Source organism: Neophocaena asiaeorientalis, unplaced genomic scaffold (genome assembly GCF_003031525.2).
Source record: "Neophocaena asiaeorientalis asiaeorientalis breed wild unplaced genomic scaffold, Neophocaena_asiaeorientalis_V1.1 scaffold46, whole genome shotgun sequence".
NCBI classification, from domain to species: Eukaryota; Metazoa; Chordata; class Mammalia; order Artiodactyla; family Phocoenidae; genus Neophocaena; species Neophocaena asiaeorientalis.
The window spans coordinates 11,232,002-11,251,216 of record NW_020175393.1 but is presented as its reverse complement, the minus strand read 5'-3'; the positions used below and the strand labels follow the sequence as shown (position 1 = coordinate 11,251,216).

The 19,215-nt window shown below is 36.9% G+C and overlaps 1 protein-coding gene across 3 annotated transcripts in view; it reads left to right on the top strand.

Moving 5' to 3' along the window:
- Positions 1-19,215, top strand: part of SUPT3H (SPT3 homolog, SAGA and STAGA complex component) — a 443,936-nt gene that overhangs the window by 199,740 nt on the left and 224,981 nt on the right. For all 3 annotated transcript variants that reach the window (XR_003006039.1, XM_024765889.1, XM_024765890.1), the window contains exon 4: positions 17,681-17,765. Coding sequence is in view for 2 of the 3 variants with exons in the window: in XM_024765889.1 (XP_024621657.1) it covers positions 17,681-17,765 (85 nt within the window). In the remaining variant the exon portion in view is untranslated. The remainder of the gene's footprint in view (positions 1-17,680; positions 17,766-19,215) is intronic.

Sequence of the window (19,215 nt, the reverse complement as noted above, 5' to 3'; positions counted from 1 at the left end):
AGGGATAGGCATAGTGATAGTGGGTTATGGGGTCTTTAAGAGGTTTAAATGACATAATTCATGTCAGGCACATATAAAACACTCAATAGACATTTACTGTTCAAAGAAAAAGAGAGATGAAGATCCAAGTATATATGTATGTAGTGTGTAATATGTTTTTGTATGCTCTTATATAAATATGTGTGAGAAAGCAAATGTGCTAAAATGTTAACAGTTGGTGATACTAGCTGAAGGATATATAGGTGTTCATTGTGCCATAATTTCAATTTTTCTGTTGATTTGAAATCTTTCAAAATAAAAAGTGGGAGAAAAGAGAGGAGGAGGGGTTAGGCTGACAGGGTTGTGAAAGCAGTCTTTCTCAAACACTGTGTGAAAGTGTAATGAGACCATCATTCAGCATTCAATATCTGAAATAGAGAAAACTAGATTTATTTTTTATTACCATAAAGGAAAGATATATGCTGGTCAAGCACGATCTCGCGGCAGGGAAGATTGCTGATCTTACATAGAGTTTTCAGGAAGCATGGAGTTCAGGGATTGATTGGTGTTTTCTGGAGGCTGACATCATCTGTAGACGAGAGGTTACTCTGATGAGACTGATGTGCATTGGTTGATACTCAGAGGCAAGTTGAGTCCGTTCCTAATTGACTTTCAGAAGTGAGGAGCTGCCACTGTTAGGTGATCCAGATGAGCTTTAGTCAGGTTCTGGCGGCTACTTACCGGAGCTACAGAAAAATCCTTAGTTTGTAATAACTTTAAAAATTCTCAGCTGGTGTAAATTTCTTTTAAATAAATTTATTTATTTTATTTATTTATTCTTGGATGTGTTCCGTCTTCGTTGCTGCGCGTGGGCTTTCTCAAGTTGCGGCGAGCGGGGGCTACTCTTAATTGTGGTGCGCAGTCTTCTCATTGCGGTGGCTTCTCTTGTTGCGGAGCACGGGCTCTAAGCATGCGGGCTTCAGTAGTTGTGGCACACGGGCTTACTTGCTCTGCGGCATGTGGGATCTTCCCGGAGCAGGGCTCAAATCCGTCTCCCTTGCATTGTCAGGTAGATTCTCAACCACTGTGCCACCAGGGACGCCCCAGCTGGTGTAAATTTCAGTGCCTAACGTATAGAACCACAGTGAGTATCTATAGAAGGAGTAAGGGAGAAATCAGACAAACCAACTGCTTGTTATTATCACCACCATCATCTCTGTTTAAAACTGAAGAACCTTGGGACTTCTCTGGCAGTCCAGTGGTTAAGACTCCGTACTTCCACTGCAGGGGGCATAGGTTTGATCCCTGGTCAGGGAATTAAGATCCCACATGCCACGTGGCGTGGCCAAAAAAAGTCGAAAACAAAAAACTGAAGAACCTTGACCTTCTAGCACCTTAGGCTGCAGTGTATTTGGAATCCCATTACCAAAGTTTTTAAGTCATATTGGACTCTCTTTGCTTATGTCGGTGTTGCCTAAATTGATTTTCAGTGCTTCATAACTAAGTGGGCTTAGAAAAATGATTATATACACAGTAAATACCTTGAAAACCAAAAGTTTCTTTCCTCCAGAACTTTTCAGAGTGTCTAAAATAGTAACATGCATTGCAAATCTAGAGAATAAAATATATTTCCTAAATTTATTTAACTACGGAGTAGTATTTTTCTGGGTAACGGTTGGGGAAGTGCTGGTATAGTATGCTCACAATTATCTATTTTGCTAATTTTCTAAATATCTGTATAGTGCAAAATTCTCCTCTCTCTAAGTGATCATCTCACAGCGTGTAATTCTGAAGTTTACTATGGCTAACGCCATGGGCAAATCTCTTTAACTTTCTTGAATCTCTGATTCCCAGTCCATGAAATGTGCTTGAAAATTTGGGTTAAATTTGTGATTATACTGTGTCTATATCCAATGTTATAGAAAGTTAATTTTTGACTGTTAAATTTCAGGAATAATAAGATAGTTAAATCCTTGTGTTTTTTAATGTTTTGAGGGCCTAAGGGACTAAAACTAACTTTCTTGAAGTTATTACGTATCTCTCTACAAGCTTTAAAAAATTATTTAGTTATACAAATTGAACCGAGTTTCCTTTATATTATTTTGTTAATCATAATCTTAGATAAATGAGCATTTAAGGTTAATTTGTCTAATTTGTTACAGTTTTTGCACATTTAACATGGTATTGCAGAAAAAGAATTATGGATGAAATAACTTCTGATTTGTGACCCTGAGATGGTTATTTAACCTCTCCGACCTTTATTTTCAGTCTGTTTAAAGCAAGATGGACTAAATCTTTTAGGTTCTTCCCTGATCTAACAAGCAGTGATTGGTATACTTCTCATTCATTCTCTTTTCTGTCCTCAAATAAGGAGTGTTTATAACCATTTGCTTTATGCTGCTGTTCATTAGAGTTTGAATATGGGGCTCTTTGCTTCTTAGGAATGTAGGATATGTGAGAAAAATTGCCCTAGAATTGTTAGAAGAAATTCATATACATATTAGGCTAATTTTGTAAAATTCCTCAGAAGCATACTTCCATGCCTTGTGCTCTGTTAATTCTCAGTGAGCTTTCCTAGGTGAGTATTTGGTTTTTACCAAGTTTTCTGATGTTTTTCTCTTTCCTATTTCTTAAAAGCCATTTCTTTCACACATAAAAATTAATAAATGTCCATTTTAATATTCACACTGCCTCGCTTCCCCTATCCCACACTTCCCATTTCCTGATCCTGTTCTATGTTTTCTTTTTTCCTCTGTCATCTTTTTATCATATAAATCATTTATTTAGTAATTTGTCATGCATATTGTTTTTTTTATCCTTTCCTCATTGGAATGCAAACTCCACTCATTTTTTAAACCTGTTTTGTTCATTGATGTATCCTAAGCAACTGAGTAGCACCTGTTGCATACAAGGTACTCAGTAAATATTTGTTGACTGAGTATTAATACCTATAGTAATGAATATTGATTGGTTATTTAAATGCTTTTTCAAAGTTTTACCCTGTGTTAACTTTTGTTTTACTTGAAACAAATGTATTTATTAATATATCTCTTTTTTCCCCATCAGTATTGTAAATTTTGCATTGTGATGATAATTTCATAATCTTGCTTTTCTTTTTTTTTTAACTTTTTTTTTTTTTAACATCTCTTTGGAGTGTAATTGCTTTACAATGGTATGTTAGTTTCTGCATTATAACAAAGTGAATCAGTTATACATATGTCCCCATATCTCTTCCCTCTTGCATCTCCCTTCCTCCCACCCTCCCTATCCCACCCCTCTAGGTGGTCACAGAGCACCGAGCTGATCTCCCTGTGCTATGTGGCTGCTTCCCACTAGCTATCTATTTTACATTTGGTAGTGTATATATGTCCATTCCACTGTCTCATTTTGTCCCAGCTAACCCTTCCCCCTCCCCGTATCCTCAAGTCCATTCTCTAGTAGGTCTGCATCTTTATTCCTGTCTTGCCCCTAGGTTCTTCTGATCTTTTTCTTTCTTTTCTTTTTTAGATTCCATATATATATATGTGTTAGCATACATTATTTGCTTTTGTCTTTCTGACTTACTTCACTCTGTATGACAGTCTCTAGGTCCATCCACCTCACTACAAATAACTCAGTTTCGATCCTTTTTATGGCTGAGTAATATTCCATTGTATATCTGTGCCACATCTTCTTTATCCATTCATCTGTTGATGGACACTTAGGTTGCTTCCATGTCCTGGCTATTGTAAAAAGAGCTGCAGTGAACATTTTGGTACATGACTCTTTTTGAACTACGGTTTTCTCAGGGTATATGCCCAGTAGTGGTGTTGCTGGGTCATATGGTAGTCCTACGTTTAGTTTTTTAAGGAACCTCCCTACTGTTCTCCATAGTGGCTGTATCAATTTACATTCCCACTTAAGGTGACCATGTGTGCATGGGTTTATCTCTTGGCTTTCTACCCTGTTCCATTGACCTATATTTCTGTTTTTGTGCCAGTACCATACTGTCTTGATTACTGTAGCTTTGTAGTATAGTCTGAAGTCAGGGAGCCTGATTCCTCCAGCTCTGTTTTTCTTTCTCAAGATTGCTTTGGCTATTCGGGGTCTTTTGTGTTTCCGTACAAATTGTGGATTTTTTTGTTCTAGTTCTGTGAAAAATGCCAGTGGTAGTTCGATAGGGATTGCATTGAATCTGTAGATTGCTTTGGGTAATAGAGTCATTTTCACAATGATTCTGTTGATTGGATTGATTCTTCCAATCCAAGAACATGGTATATCTCTCCATCTATTTGTATCATCTTTAATTTCTTTCATCAGTGTCTTATAATTTTCTGCACACAGGTCTTTTGTCTCCTTAGGTAGGTTTATTCCTAGGTATTTTATTCTTTTTGTTGCAGTGGTAAATGGGAGTGTTTTCTTAATTTCTCTTTCAGATTTTTCATCATTAGTGTATAGGGATCATAATCTTGCTTTTCTTATGTCTTAAGATATTTATACTTATTTCATAAAGGGTTATAAAATTCTAAAAATATTGTCAAAGTTCATTTTAATAAGGTATGAATATATCCTAAAGTAAAGGACGGGGGATGGATGTTGAAAAATCAAGCAAGCAATGAGATAAATGATCATATCTAGAAAAACTGTTGGCTTAGGTTTTTTTTTTTAACATCTTTATTGGAGTATAATTGCTTTACAATGTTGTGTTAGTTTCTGCTGTATAACAAAGTGAATCAGCTGTATGCATATGTATATACCCATATCCCCTCCCTCTTTCATCTGCCTCCCGCACTCCCTATCCCACCCCTCTAGGTGTTCACAAAGCACCAAGCTGATCTCCCTGTGCTGTGCAGCTGCTTCCCACTGGCTATCTATTTTACATTTGGTAGTGTATATATGGCAATGCTACTCTCTTACTTCGTCCCAGCTTACTCTTCCCCTTCCCCGTGTCCTCAAGTCCATTCTCTACGTCTGTGTTTTTATTCCTGTCCTGCCCCTAGGTTCATCAGAACCATTTTTTTTAGATACCATATATATGTTAGCATATGGTGTTTGTTTTTCTCTTTTTGACTTACTTCACTCTGTATGACAGACTCTAGGTCCATCCACCTCACTGTAAATAACTCAATTTCGGGTTTTTTTTAATGGCTGAGCAATATTCCATTGTATATATGTGCCACATCTTCTTTATCCATTCATCTGTCGATGGACACTTAGCTTGTTTCCATGTCCTGGCTGTTGTCTTAGGTATTTAATTATTTTAAGTTACTTGTCACTTTGGCTTTCTCAGAGCCATTGCTAATTGAATTCATTTCTTCCTTTGGAAAACAGGTAGATAAAATCATAGAGTTACAAAGGTTAGTGGTATTAAAAATTGAAGAGTAAGGAGAATTTGCATGTGTTTATGACTGATTACCTTAAATGACTGCTCATGGTCAAACTTCTGTACTTTTTTTCCCCTTTGGACAGAGGGTAAATCAGTCTCAACAAATATTGGGTAAGAATGACATAAACAGTATGATGTCTGTGTTTGCGTGTGCTGTCTAGTACCAGGTTAGCTGACTGGAGTGTATGCTAGGGCTCCAGCCTGCTATTCACTCTAATTCCAGTTAGGAGAAATTCCTGGGTATTATAGTAATACCTAGCCTATAAAAGTATAATCAAATAAGTGGTTTTAAGAGAATAAGGAAACTTTCTTTTGGGGACAGAAAGTCACCCAGGGCCTTCTTACATCAAGCAGTAGTCACAGTGTCCATTCCAAAGTAATATCAATTACCTGAGGTAGAAAATGTTCAGAAAACCAGAAGTAAAAAAAAAAAAAATCAGTTACTAGCTCCCAAGACCACAGCAATTACTTAACCACAGTATCCAGAATAATTTAACCACATTAGAGTTTATAGCCAGTGGTAAGTACTGAAAGCAACTCAGCATCCAAGAAGACGCACACAAGGTAGTAAAGAAATGTCTCTTTGTCCTTTTATGTTTAGTTCCTGGATCTTTATGAGCAGATCTGCTTGTTGGCCTTGTGTTCTTCAGGACTGTTCTAGCACGCTCTCTGTCATGGATTTTTACTAAACTTACTTCCTTGGCTTCTTTTTCAGACTCTGTCCCCACACCCCAGCTTTACTGAAGTATTATTGACAAATTGTTAAGTTATTTAAAGTGTACAATGTGATGCCTTGATATACATTGTGAAAGGGTCTCTTTAATTGAAGAATCCCTTTAATTAAAACTTACTCAGTCCTTCCACTGTGTTCTTAATCAGGGCTTGAAAATTTGAAAACAAGTATTTTAGACTCAAAAGCTGACCCTGTCAAATATACGAAAGAAGAATAATATAGAATTCTGTGATACATTCCCTAAGTACAGGCACTATCTTGTTTTGTTTTGTTTTGTTTTTAATGTCTTTTAGAGGGCAGTGGAATGTTTCTTGGAAATTATTTCCACATATAGGACAGGAATAAATTTAGCTTTATTGCTCTTCCTCTAATTGTTTTTATTTGTTTATTTTATTCTGCGTTACCCATTAAATTTTTTTTCTTTTTTCTTAATTTCATGACTGTTGCCCAATTTACTCAGTTTAGTAAGATTTAATTTTCTTACAAGAGTTATAAAAGTGATTTTCTTAAAATATAATTTTCTTATAATTCTTGAAGACAAAAGTTTTTGGGATTTAAGGATTATAGCTGCTTGCATACCCAGAATAAATATCTGAAAACACATCTTTAAAATCACTGAATCCAGTCCCCTCCTTTCATTGTGGAGGAACTGAGGTACCCAGAAATGCTACTTGCCCGAGGTTACAGCACTACTTAGTCACAGAGTAGGAAGCAGAACCAGGTCATCTAACTTTCAGTCTAATTTCTTTCATCACAGCTGATTGCCTCTTCTTTGTAGCTGATGACCAGGATGCAGTGAGACTTGGCCCTGCATTACTGTAATCTTCCTAATTGGATACTGGCCATATGAATTGTATCTGTTTATTCTCAGCTCCCGTCTCTGGCCCCTCATTCAGCTGGTGCCGTTTCTTCTTTGAGTGGAGGCAGTGACTACAAGGAGACTCAGCTGGGTTGCTAATCCTCCTGCACTGAGTACCCTGCCTTAGTCCTCAACTGAACAGCATGGAAAGGCATTATCTCCAAATGAAGGGTCAAATTCCCCAGGTGCTTTTTTGGGACCCTAGAACAAAAATAATAGGGTATTTGTTTGAAAGTAAACAGTATACACATTTTATGTATTGTTCATTCATTCCCTTAAAAAAAGAAGATTTTCTGGCTTTTTTTTTTTTTTGATAAAAAAATATGTCATGACCTTTTAGTATTAATTAGGCCGATTTCTTTGGTAGAAAATAATTTGGAAAATCCCTGTCTCAGGCAAACTGGGAGTGTTGGTAATGCTAATAATTTATATATATGTATTTAATCAGATCAAAAAAGTTTTCTCATTTCAATAAAGAAAATAATACTTATTTAAAAATATTGTTTGATACATTTTTACCTCCTTTGAAATTTCTTTTGTTTTATACTGTGTTTTTGTACTAATATCACACGTATGTTTGTATGATTTAAAAAGAAAAAAATATACACGTGTTGTATATGCTTACTGGAAAAGTTTGTTCTTACAGTTACAGCCATTAAAAGAATTTGAGGTTGACGCTCAACATCATACATCATTAAGGAATTAATTGCAACTTAAATCAACAATGAAATAGCACTACACAGGGCTTCCCTGGTGGCACAGTGGTTGAGAGTCCGCCTGCCGATGCAGGGGATACAGGTTCGTGCCCCAGTCCGGGAAGATCCCACGTGCCGCGGAGCGGCTGGGCCCGTGAGCCATGGCCGCTGAGCCTGCGCGTCTGGAGCCTGTGCTCTGCAGCGGGAGAGGCCACGACAGTGACAGGCCTGCGTACCGCAAAAAAACAAAACAAAAAAATAAAATAGCACTACACAGCCATTAGAGTGACTAAAATCCCAAACACCCAGTGTTGGAGAGGATGTGGAGCAACAGCAACTCTCCTTCATTGCTGATGGGAATGCAGAGTGGTACAGACACTTTGGAAGGCAGCTTGGCAGTTTCTTACAAAACTAAACATACTCTTATTATATGATACAATAAACACACACTTTGCTAGTTACCCGCATGACTTGAAAAGTTACATCCACACAAAACTTGCATGAATGTTTATAGTCACTTTATTCAGAATTGCTAAAACTGGGAAGCAACTAGTATGTCCTTCAGTAGTCAAATGGATAAACGAACCATGGTATATCCATACAGTGAAATATCATTTAGTAATAAGAAAGAGTTATCAGGCCATGAAGACATGAAGGAATCTTAAATACCTAATGCTAAGTGAAAGAAGCCAGTCTGAAAAGGCTACATACCATATGTTTGCAACTCTATGACATTTTGGAAATGACAAAACTATGGAGACAGTAAAGAGTTATTGCCAGGGATTGCAAAGGAGAAAGGGATGAATAGGCAGAGCACAGAGGATTTGTAGTGAAACCATTTGTATGATACTGTAATAGTGTATACATATCATTATACATCTGTCAAAACCAATAGAGAAACTCATGCAGAGTTACCCTTAATGTAAACTCTGGACTTTAGTTAATAATAACGTATCAATCAATACTGGCTCACTAATGCAAAATGTTAATAGGAAACTGGGCATGGAGGGAGATGAGGGGATATAGGAAACCTCTCTGTACTTTCCACTCACTTTTTCTATAACTGCTTTAAAAAATGAAGTCTATTATAATTATTTTAAAAAATAGAATTTGGGATTGATTTCTTTTCAACAGTTGGTGATAAGTGGATGTATGAAGAATGGGTCTGTGGGTAGATACATCATCAGATATATACATTTACATAGGATCTGGAGGTTAGCAAAAGATTCTGATAAAGAATAATGTGTCAGAATTTCCAGAGACATTGAAAGTGTGTCACCATACTCAGGAAGCATCTAGGCATAAATTACTAACTAAAGATGTCAAATAGGGGTTCAATAGAGAGTAAGATAGCAAATACCTAGCATCTTCCTTCCTTTTTTTAAAAAACTTTATTTTCTTTTTTAACTGAGGTTAGAAACTATTGAAATGAAGTTTTGTTGTTTTTTGGAAATGCATAGTGAGTAGTAATATTCAGTGTGTATTTTTAAAAATTGGTTTTCTGTGTTTTGGAAATGTTTCTGTAACTAGGTCTTACTCTGTTTTACTCTGTACTTTCTATTAATAGATTTTTCTTTTTACTTTAACAGATGTCTATGTAAAGGCTATCTCCCAATTTTAGACTGTTAGGCTTACACATAGCACCCAAAAATACTGAAAGGCTTAGTGGTAAGTTCAGCAGAATTTTTGGAACAGTATCCCATGGTTTCGTTCAGCATACATCCTCTTCTAAGTGTACAGAATAAGAAGTATAACTTCACTTCATGAATAGTCTTGCTTATTTCTTACTTTCATTATGCACTTGACAAGGGAATTGCAGAGTCAGCTGCCCTAGTGATCACTGAAACATTTGATCCTGGAGTTGAATAAAACCAGTCCTGTTTGGGTGAGAGGATAGGGTATAAGTAGCTGTGCCACTGTCTTGATTAAGTGGAGTCCAGCAAGAATGCTCTGGACTTACTTGTTGTGACCATAGTTATCAAAGTTACATGATAACTAAAGTAGAGTCTTGTGTGTTATAGCAACGAAGCTACTGCAGAAGACCAGGGGAGGGACAACTTTTTCAGGAACGTTTCCTGAAAGACCTTTAGTGGAAGCTGGTCCAGCAGTACTGGTGTTGTTACAGGCATTTAGGCAGTATGTGAAGGATTTGAGCATCAGACCTTTTGGTTGGGAATAGACCCAAGACAAATCAGTCAAGGCATCAGTGAGTAATAAGATAGGTGTTTAATGGGGGGAGGGGAAATCAAAAGATATGTATAAGTACCAATTACCTGGATTTTATCTTTAAGTGACTTAAAAATATTATATACATTGCAGAGCAAAAAGAGGTGACTATGGCTAGGTACAGTGGCTTTCATTTCTATTTTCCAGAAACCATTAAGACAATATCTAGCTTTCTGCATTTGGGAAAATAAACTTAGCAGAAGTAATATGAGAAAAAATGCAAATTTAAGCTGAAGAACTAACAACCCTGATAATTAAAATAATATACTGATCAAAATCCCATCCGTATTTATATCTTTAGCTGGTTTTAAGTACTTTACATGTTTATGTTAATGATTATTTTTAATAGAAAAGTATATAAAAGCTTGAGGTAAAACTTGGTAATTATTTGTACATTTTATATAAGAAGTATTTTAAAGTATTCTTTTTACTAGAGATGTGACTTGCATTCATTGTTTTATCTTTGAGTCAATTATTTCCCTTTGATAACTTTGTACTTCTTCTTTGGTGCGATTTAAATTAACTTAAAATAATGGAAGAGAAACTTTGTTCCGGGAGCCCAAAGAATTAAATATTGAATATGTCAGTGAACATAACACAAGATTTTTGCCATTGTGGAGTTTACTCTCTGATGGGGACTTTTTATTCTCTTTCTGTTCTGTTGGTTTATTTGTTTTTCCTTGCACCAGTAGCACACTACCTTAATTACTATGGCTTTATAATAAGTCTTGTAGGAAATCTCCTTCTACTTTGTACTTCAAAAGTGTCTTGACTATTCTTGGGTCTTGACTCTCTCACATAAAGTTTAGAGCCAATTTATATATTTTTAATTGCATTTTCTATCTTTGTGTGCTGTTTTCCCCAACTTTATTGAGATATGATTGATATTGTGTAAGTTTAAGGAGTACACATGTTGATTTGATATACTTGTTTATTACAGAATGATTACCACCATAGCTTTAACTCACACCTTTATTATGTCACACAGTTACCATTTCATTGTTGCGGTGAGAACATTTATGACTTACTCTCTTATCAGCTTTTAAGTGTATAGTATAGTACTGTTAACTATGATCACTGGCTGTATGTAACATTCCCAGAATTTATTCATCTTCTAACTGGAAGTTTGTACCCTTTAAGCATCATCTCCCTGTTTCCCCCACTCCCAGCCCCTGCTAACCACCCCTCTGCTGTCTGTTTCAATGAGTTCTGCCTTTGTGTTGATGATATTTAGATTGCTCTTATAGTTGAAAAACTTGCTGGCTTCCTTTATTATTTGAAATAATTTGTCTCCCCATTATTTTGAGTTTTCTGTGTAGATACTCAGATTATATGTGAATAAGAACAGTTTAGTTTTTTCTTTTCAATACTTATACAGTTTAAACCTTTTCTTGCCTTACGTTGTCGCTGTAATCTTAAGTATTATATTGATTAAAAGTTGTGATAGGGCTTCCCTGGTGGCGCAGTGGTTGAGAGTCCACCTGCCGATGCAGGGGACGCGGGTTCGTGCCCCGGTCCGGGAAGATCCCACGTGCCGCGGAGCGGCTGGGCCCGTGAGCCGTGGCCGCTGAGCCTGCGTGTCCGGAGCCTGTGCTCCGCAATGGGAGAGGCCACAACAGTGAGAGGCCCGCGTACCGCAAAAAAAAAAAAAAAAGTGGTGATAGTGGGAATCCTTATATTGGTCTGAATTTCAAAAGGTTTGAATGCTTCTGAGTATGTTGTTCTCTATATGTTTTTTGGTAGATTCTCTTCATCAGATTGAAGAAAATCTTTTTAGTTGTACTTTGCTACAATTTTTGTCGTGAATGGTTGTTTAGTGATTTTCCTACATCTATTGATATGATCATATAGTTTTTCTATTTTCATATTTTATGAAGTTAATTATATTAATAGATTTATGGCTCCACCAGGGAAGTCCTAAAGGATTTATGTTTTGCTCTTGCTTTCCTGGCAGCCAAAAAAAGTATACCCAGCAAAGTTATCCTTCAGAATTGAAAGAGAGAGAAAGAATTTTCCAGACAAGTGAAAGTTGAAGGAGTTCATAAGCACTAGACTAGCCTATAAGAAAAGTTAAAGGGATTTCTTTGAACTGAAATGAAAGGATGCTAGTCAGTAATAGTAAAATGTATAAAAGTACAAATTCCACTGCTTAAATTCAGAATACACAAATGTTTTAATGGTGGGTAAATCAGTTATACATCGAGTATGAAGGTTATAAGACCAAAGTAGTAAAAATAATCATAACTACAATAATTTGTTAGTGATACACAAGGTAAAAGATGTACATTGTGAAATCAACAACATAAAATGTGATGAGGGGAGGGTAAAACTACAGTATGAAAATCTGAGAAGCAGTAGAGCTGATGGTGTCCCAAAATGAGTTCAAAGGCAGGCAAAGACCAATGTCCCAGCTTGAAGATAGGCAGAGGGTGAATTCTCCCTTACTCCTCCTCTCGTTCTGTTCAGGCCTTCAATAGATTGGATGAGGCACACCCACATTGGAGAGGGTAATCTGCCTTACCCAGTTTACGGATTCAAATGTTAATCTCACGCATAAATACCTGCAAATACATATCAAACTAATGTTAACTACCCCATGGCCCAGTCAAACTGAGCCGTAAAATTAACCACACCCGTATCAATTTGGGCACCCATATCTCCTTAAACTATACTTAGTCTCCTCATAAAGACAGTAACAAGGTCATAGTTCTGCCTAATGTGATAGCTATCCAGCACACAACTGAGAATGTGCTAACCCCGTCCCCAGAAGATGAGGTCAAGTCCTTGAGTGATGTTTATACTGCTCCTTGGTGTTCCTAGCTTAAATACTATGATATGAAATGAATAACAAATACTGTAAGGCCAATTCATTTTATGTTACATGAGGAGGGAATAAGAGAGGGAAGGAAACAGATATTTTCCCGACACTCACATTCACACACACACACAAACGTATTCATAACAAAATAAGGGAATATTCATGACCGTTACAATCCTCTTTCTATAACTGGTCATATGGTTGTAGCTGGTATTAATAACTACCTTCTTCCACTACCTAATCTGTATTCCCCTGCCTTCAGCAAGCACCTCAGCTGGTTGTGGTTCTTTAACTGGTGGAGTGACCCAAACCTTCATTCTTGAAGGATCTGAGCTATTAGTAGTCCTTCCTGGATTGGGTTGTAGTTTTCCATTGACCTTAATCACATGGTAGGGCATGGTAGTACTATGAGACTTCCTAAGGGATCTCCTATATTCCAGAAATACTCTTTCTTACCTCCACTGTGGAGTACCAGTCTGTTTTCCACTGGGTAGTCAGTATCACTCACCCCAGCCAACACAGTAACTCCTTCTTTGCTTGTTGATTCAGAAGCATGTGGAATCCACAGTGACTCAGCTGCAGTCTTAAGTTGCATTTCAATGGAATAATTGTGTCAATGGCATAAATGTGAAAGCATCCCTCCCTCTGGAATTAAGACCTCTAGGCCAGTAAATCATAAGGCCATGGGAACGGAAAGCAACAATTTTGCTAGTGGGTCTCTAGGAGTAATAATGAGTGGTGCCTCTCCCATTCTATCCTTTGATTCCTAGACCTGTGAATTCTATGTGTGGGAGAAGCAGCACCATATTAGATGCTGGTTCTAGACTGTATAGTCTTCTGGAAAACCTTGCTCCAGATCTACAAGGTATTACCGACTTGCTGGCACTGTAACTCAGTCTTCAAAAGGCCATTTCATCATTCCGTCAAACCAGCTGCTTCATGTTGGTGGGGAACATGTAAGAATAGTGAATTCCATAAGTGTGGGCCCAGTGTAGCCCTTCTCTTGCTGTTAAGTGAGTTTCTTGATCAGAATCAATGCTGTATAGAATATTATGACAGTGGATAGGCATTCTCTAAGTCCACGGATGGTAATTTTTGCAGAAGCGTTGCATGCAGGGATGCCAGTTCCATATCCAGAGTGTCTATTCCAGTAGGAATAATACACTTCCACTGCCATGATGGAAGTGGTCTAATGGCATCAGCCTGTTACCAGGTAGCTGACTGATTACCCTGGGGAATGATACCATATAGGGAACTCAGTGTTGATCTCTGCTGCTGACAGATGGACACTCAGCAGTGGCCTTGGTGAGTGGAAGTCCATCCTTCCCACCACAGCCACCTTGTTCATAGCCCATTGGGCAATGATGGGGCGATTCGGGAAAAGCTGATGGTATCCACTTGATTGTTAAAGTCTTCCTTTGCTGAGGTCACCTATGAGCATTCACACAAGACACAGATATCTTCACTTTTTTCTTAGTTTTTTTAAATTGAAATATAGTTGACGTCTTCACGTTGTTGTTGTTTTGCCTATTTAGAGACATCTGTCTACCTCTTCCCCAAACTTCCCAACTTCCCAAACATACTCCTTCCATGTCCCTTACCATTAGCCACTCATTGGTCATAGCCCATGAATCAGTATAAAATTACACATCTAACTACTTCTTCTTTCAAGTAAACAACTAAGTGCACTGCTGTAAGTCCTGTGCACTGGGAGGATTTCCCTTTACCAGTGTCTTTCAGGGATGTTCCAGAAGGGGACTATAACACTACAGCTGTTCAGTTTCAGGTGGTGTCTACATATCATGCACATTTCCACAGTGGCTGCACCATTTTGCATTCCCACCAGCAATGTACAGCATTTTCAATTTCTCCATATCCTAGCCAACACTTACTGTTTTCCATTTTGTTGATAATAGCCATTCTTATGGGTTTGAAGTGGTATCTCCATGTTTTTTTTCATTTGCATTTCCCTAATGGCTAACGATTTTGAGCATCTTTTCATTTGAAATTGGCCGTTTGTTTATTTTCATTGGAGAAATATCTATTCAAGTCTATAGCCCATTTTTAAGTTGGGTTGTTTGTTGTTTTTTTTTTTTTTTGCATTGTGGGCGTTCTTTGTATATGCTGGTTATTTATCTGATATATGAATTTCAAACATTTTTTTCCCATTCTGTGGGTTATCTTTTCTCTCTCTTAATAGTGTTCTTTGATTTATAAAAGGTTTTAATTTTGATGAAGTCCAATTTATTTTTTTCTTTTGTTGCCTGTGCTTTTGGTGTCACACTTAAGAAACCTTCGCCAAATCCAAGGTCATGAAGATCTCCCCTTCTGTTTTATTCTAAGAGTTTTATAGTTTTAGGTCTTTGATCTATTTTGAGTTTATTTTAATATATGGTACAAGGTAAGAGTCCAGCTTCATTCTTTTGCATGTGGACATCTTGTTTCCCTGCACCAGTTGTTGAAAAGACTGTCCTTTCCAGATTGGGTGCTCTTGCCACCCTTATTGAAAATCAGTTGACCATTATATGTTTATTACTAGGCTCTCTGTTCTTTTCCTATAGTCTGTTTGTGCCAATACCACATTTTTTTTTCTCTTTCACTCAGCATGGGGTAAGACAGGCAAAGTGCCTTCCTTGGAGTGGTATTTTCCTAGTTCACACACTGAAAGTATCACCATCTGGGCATTGCTTTTCTCAACTTCAGAGTAGTTTCCTCAAACCTCTCTTGAGGTCCCAGCGTTCTTTCCTACACCTTGAAAACTGTGCTGGTTGAAATCCAAGCTATAGGCTACTATAAAGAAGTAGATGCTTTCAGAATAAATTTTGGCTCCAGGGCTCTCTTATCCTGTGGAACTGTGTTTTCTCATTTTCTCTGACTTCTTTTTTGTTCTCTCTAGTGCTGGTTAAAGTATGCTTTAAATATAAGTTTTTAATATATTACTGTATATTTTCAAATGTTCTTTACCAGGACCATCTAGTCCACAATATGAAAATTGAGAAGAGGACTTTTAAGATCAGCTTTGTCATCCATTCTTGATAATCTGCTTGTATATAATTTGAAATAATAGTTTACACCACTTACATGTAGTTTTCTTAGCAGTTTTCATTTTAATTACATCACATGCTTTTTTTAGTTTTCTGCGTGGCTATTATTGTGTTACTGTACTGTTGTCCCTCAGTGTCTGAGGGAGATTGGTTCTAAGAACCCCCTGCAGATACCCAAATGGTCAGATGCTCAAGTCCCTTATATAAAATGACATAGCATTTACTATATAACCTATGCGCATCTTTCCATATACTTTTTTTTTACTTTAATAAACAGAATTATTATTTGTAATATTTACACACATAGTCTTCCATGGTAATGTTAAACTTACCATTTTCTTCAAATGCCCCTCAAAATAACCCACTTTGCCTTCCTAAGTGAATCTTGAACAAGGAAATTCAGTGAAAGTGATCTACTTATGACTATCCCATGTCTCTTTTTCTTTTTTTTTTTTAACATCTTTATTGGAGTATAATGCTTTACAATGGTGTGTTAGTTTCTGCTGTATAACAAAGTGAATCAGCTTTATGTGTACATATATCCCCATATCTCCTCCCTCTGCGTCTCCCTCCCACCCTCCCTATCCCACTCCTCTAGGTGGACACAAAGCACGGAGCTGATCTCCCTGTGCTATGCGGCTGCTTCCCACTAGCTGTCTGTTTTACATTTGGAAGTGTATGTGTGTCCATGGCACTCTCTCACTTCGTCCCAGCTTACCCTTCCCCCTCCCCATGTCCTCAAATCCATTCTCTACATCTGTGTCTTTACTCCTATCCTGCCCCTAGGTTCTTCATAACCATTTTTTTTTCTTTTTAGATTCCATATATATGTGTTAGCATGTGGTATTTGTTTTTCTCTTTCTGACTTACTTCACTCTGTATGACAGTTTCTAGGTCCATCCACTTCACTACAAATAACTCAATTTCGTTTCTTTTTATGGCGGAGTAATATTCCATTGTATATATGTGCCACATCTTCTTTATCCATTCACTTGTTGATGGACACTTAGGTTGCTTCCATGTCCTGGCTGTTGTAAATAGGGCTGCAATGAACATTGTGGTATATGACTCTTTTTGAATTATGGTTTTCTCAGAGTGTATGCCCAGCAGTGGGATTGCTGGGTCATATGGTAGTTCTATGTTTTGTTTTTTAAGGAACCTCCATACTGTTCTCCATAGTGGCTGTATCAATTTACATTCCCACCAACAGTGCAAGAGGGTTCGGTTTTCTCTACACCCTCTCCAGCATTTATTGTTTGTAGATTTTTTGATGATGGCCATTCTGACTGGGGTGAGGTGATATCTCATTGTAGTTTTGATTTGCATTTCTCTAATGATTAGTGATGTTGAGCATCCTTTCATGTGTTTATTGTCAATCTGTATATCTTCTTTGGGGAAATTTTCATATACTTTAAATTGTCCCTAGATTACTTATAATACCTCATACAAAGTAAATGCCATGTAAATAATTGTAAATACAATGTAAATGATATGTGAATTGTTGCCACCACGTGGCAAAATCAAGTTTTGCTATTCAGAACTTTGTGGATTTTTTTTTTATTTTGAATATTTTCAATTGGTGGTTGGTTGAATCCGAGGAACCTGCAGAACCTGAAGATATGAAGGGCCAGCTGTATTGGTTATTTGGGTATGATAATGGTTTTCTGGTTGCCAGTATTATGAAGTGGTTGTCTTTAAAATTTTGCATTTTAAAATAGTAAATGCCCTCAAAAATGCCTACACAAGTCAAGAAATATCATTGATGACACTGCACTTTTCTCTGGAAGTTTCAGCTTATGTAGGAAAGATGCAATTCTTTGTCCATAGAAAATTGTATACATACTCTGTCATTTGAGAGGACAATTTGTACTTTATTAAACAGTATCATGATAAATATTTTTCACTTTTGCCTTTCTTAGTTTTACAGTCCTTAATATTGGTATGTTTGATTTTCTTTGCAGGTTTTCTCTAGGTGATTCTAGGAGGCCTCTTCATGAAACAGCAGTTTTGGTAGAAGATGTAGTACACACTCAGTTAATTAACCTGGTAAGAGCATATAATCTTATTTGGTATCTCTTCTCTGCATTCCACTTATATTGGCATCACAACCCAAGATATTTTTAAGAATTTTTTTTTTTTACATTTGGAATTCTTTTTTTGTCAGCTGTATTAAAGTATAATTTTCATGTAACAATTTCACCAGTGCATGACTTTTGACAGATGAATATTGTCATGTGACTAGCAATGCAATCATTATATAGAAATATTTCCATCATCCAAAAACATCCCTTTGTAACCCTGTGTAATCAGTCTTTTCTCCCACTCCTGACCTCGGATAACATTGATCTGTTTTTTTGTTTTTTGTTTTTTGCGGTACGCAGGCCTCTCACTGTTGTGGCCTCTCCCGTTGCGGAGCACAGGCTCCAGACGCACAGGCTGAGCGGCCATGGCTCACGGGCCCAGCCGCTCCGCAGCATGTGGGATTCTCCCGGACCCAGGCATGAACCCATGTCCCCTGCATCGGCAGGTGGACTCTCAACCACTGCACCGCCAGGGAAGCCCCACTGATCTGTTTTTTATCATTATATCAGTATAGTTTTTTCAGAACTTTTTAAAAAATATTTATTCTGAATTTTACATGTCTGGAAAGAGAATTGCACAAATATTACAGAGAATTCTCAGATACAATTCACATTCCTATGTTAACATCTTGCATAACCATAGTACAATTATCAAAACCAGGAATAACATTGGTACAATACTGTTAATAAAATTACCAACCTTATATGAATTTCATCAGTTTTCCCATTAGTGTCCCTTTTCTGTTCCAGGAGCTAATCCAGGATAACACACTGTAGTGAGCTGTCATGTCTTTGTGGTCTTCTGTCTGTGATAGTTCCTCAGTCTTTCTTTAAAGTCTTTCATGACCTTGACATTTTTGAAAAGTACTAGACAATTATTCTGTAGAATGCTCTTCTTTGTCAATTGGTCTAATGTTTTCTTATGGTTAGAATGTGGCTATGCCTTTTTGTCAAGAATACCACAAAAGTGATGGGCTTTTCTCACTGTATCATATCAGTGGGTTCATGTTGTTGATGTGTTGTTTGTGATCTTAAATTAACTTTGATAACTTGGGTAAAGTGGTATATGTTGAATTTTTCCACTATAGTGAAGTTGTTTTTTTTTCTCATTTTGTTGTTAATAAATGTCTTGTGGGAGATATTTTGTGACTATGCAAATACTGTTTCTCTGAAAAATTTTGCCTATTAATTTTAACATTCATCAGTGGGTGTAGTCTGCGACCGTTATTACTGTGGTATTTGCATAGTAATGATTTTCTATTTTCTTCTTTCCTTTTATCTTTTAATTGCAGTTATTCTGAAAGAAATAGCTATTCTTTATCACCATTTATTTATTTAATTTTTAATGTACGTATGTATGGACTAATGTGTATTTAAATTTTATTCTTTTGTTCATTATGCAGTAGTATTATTAT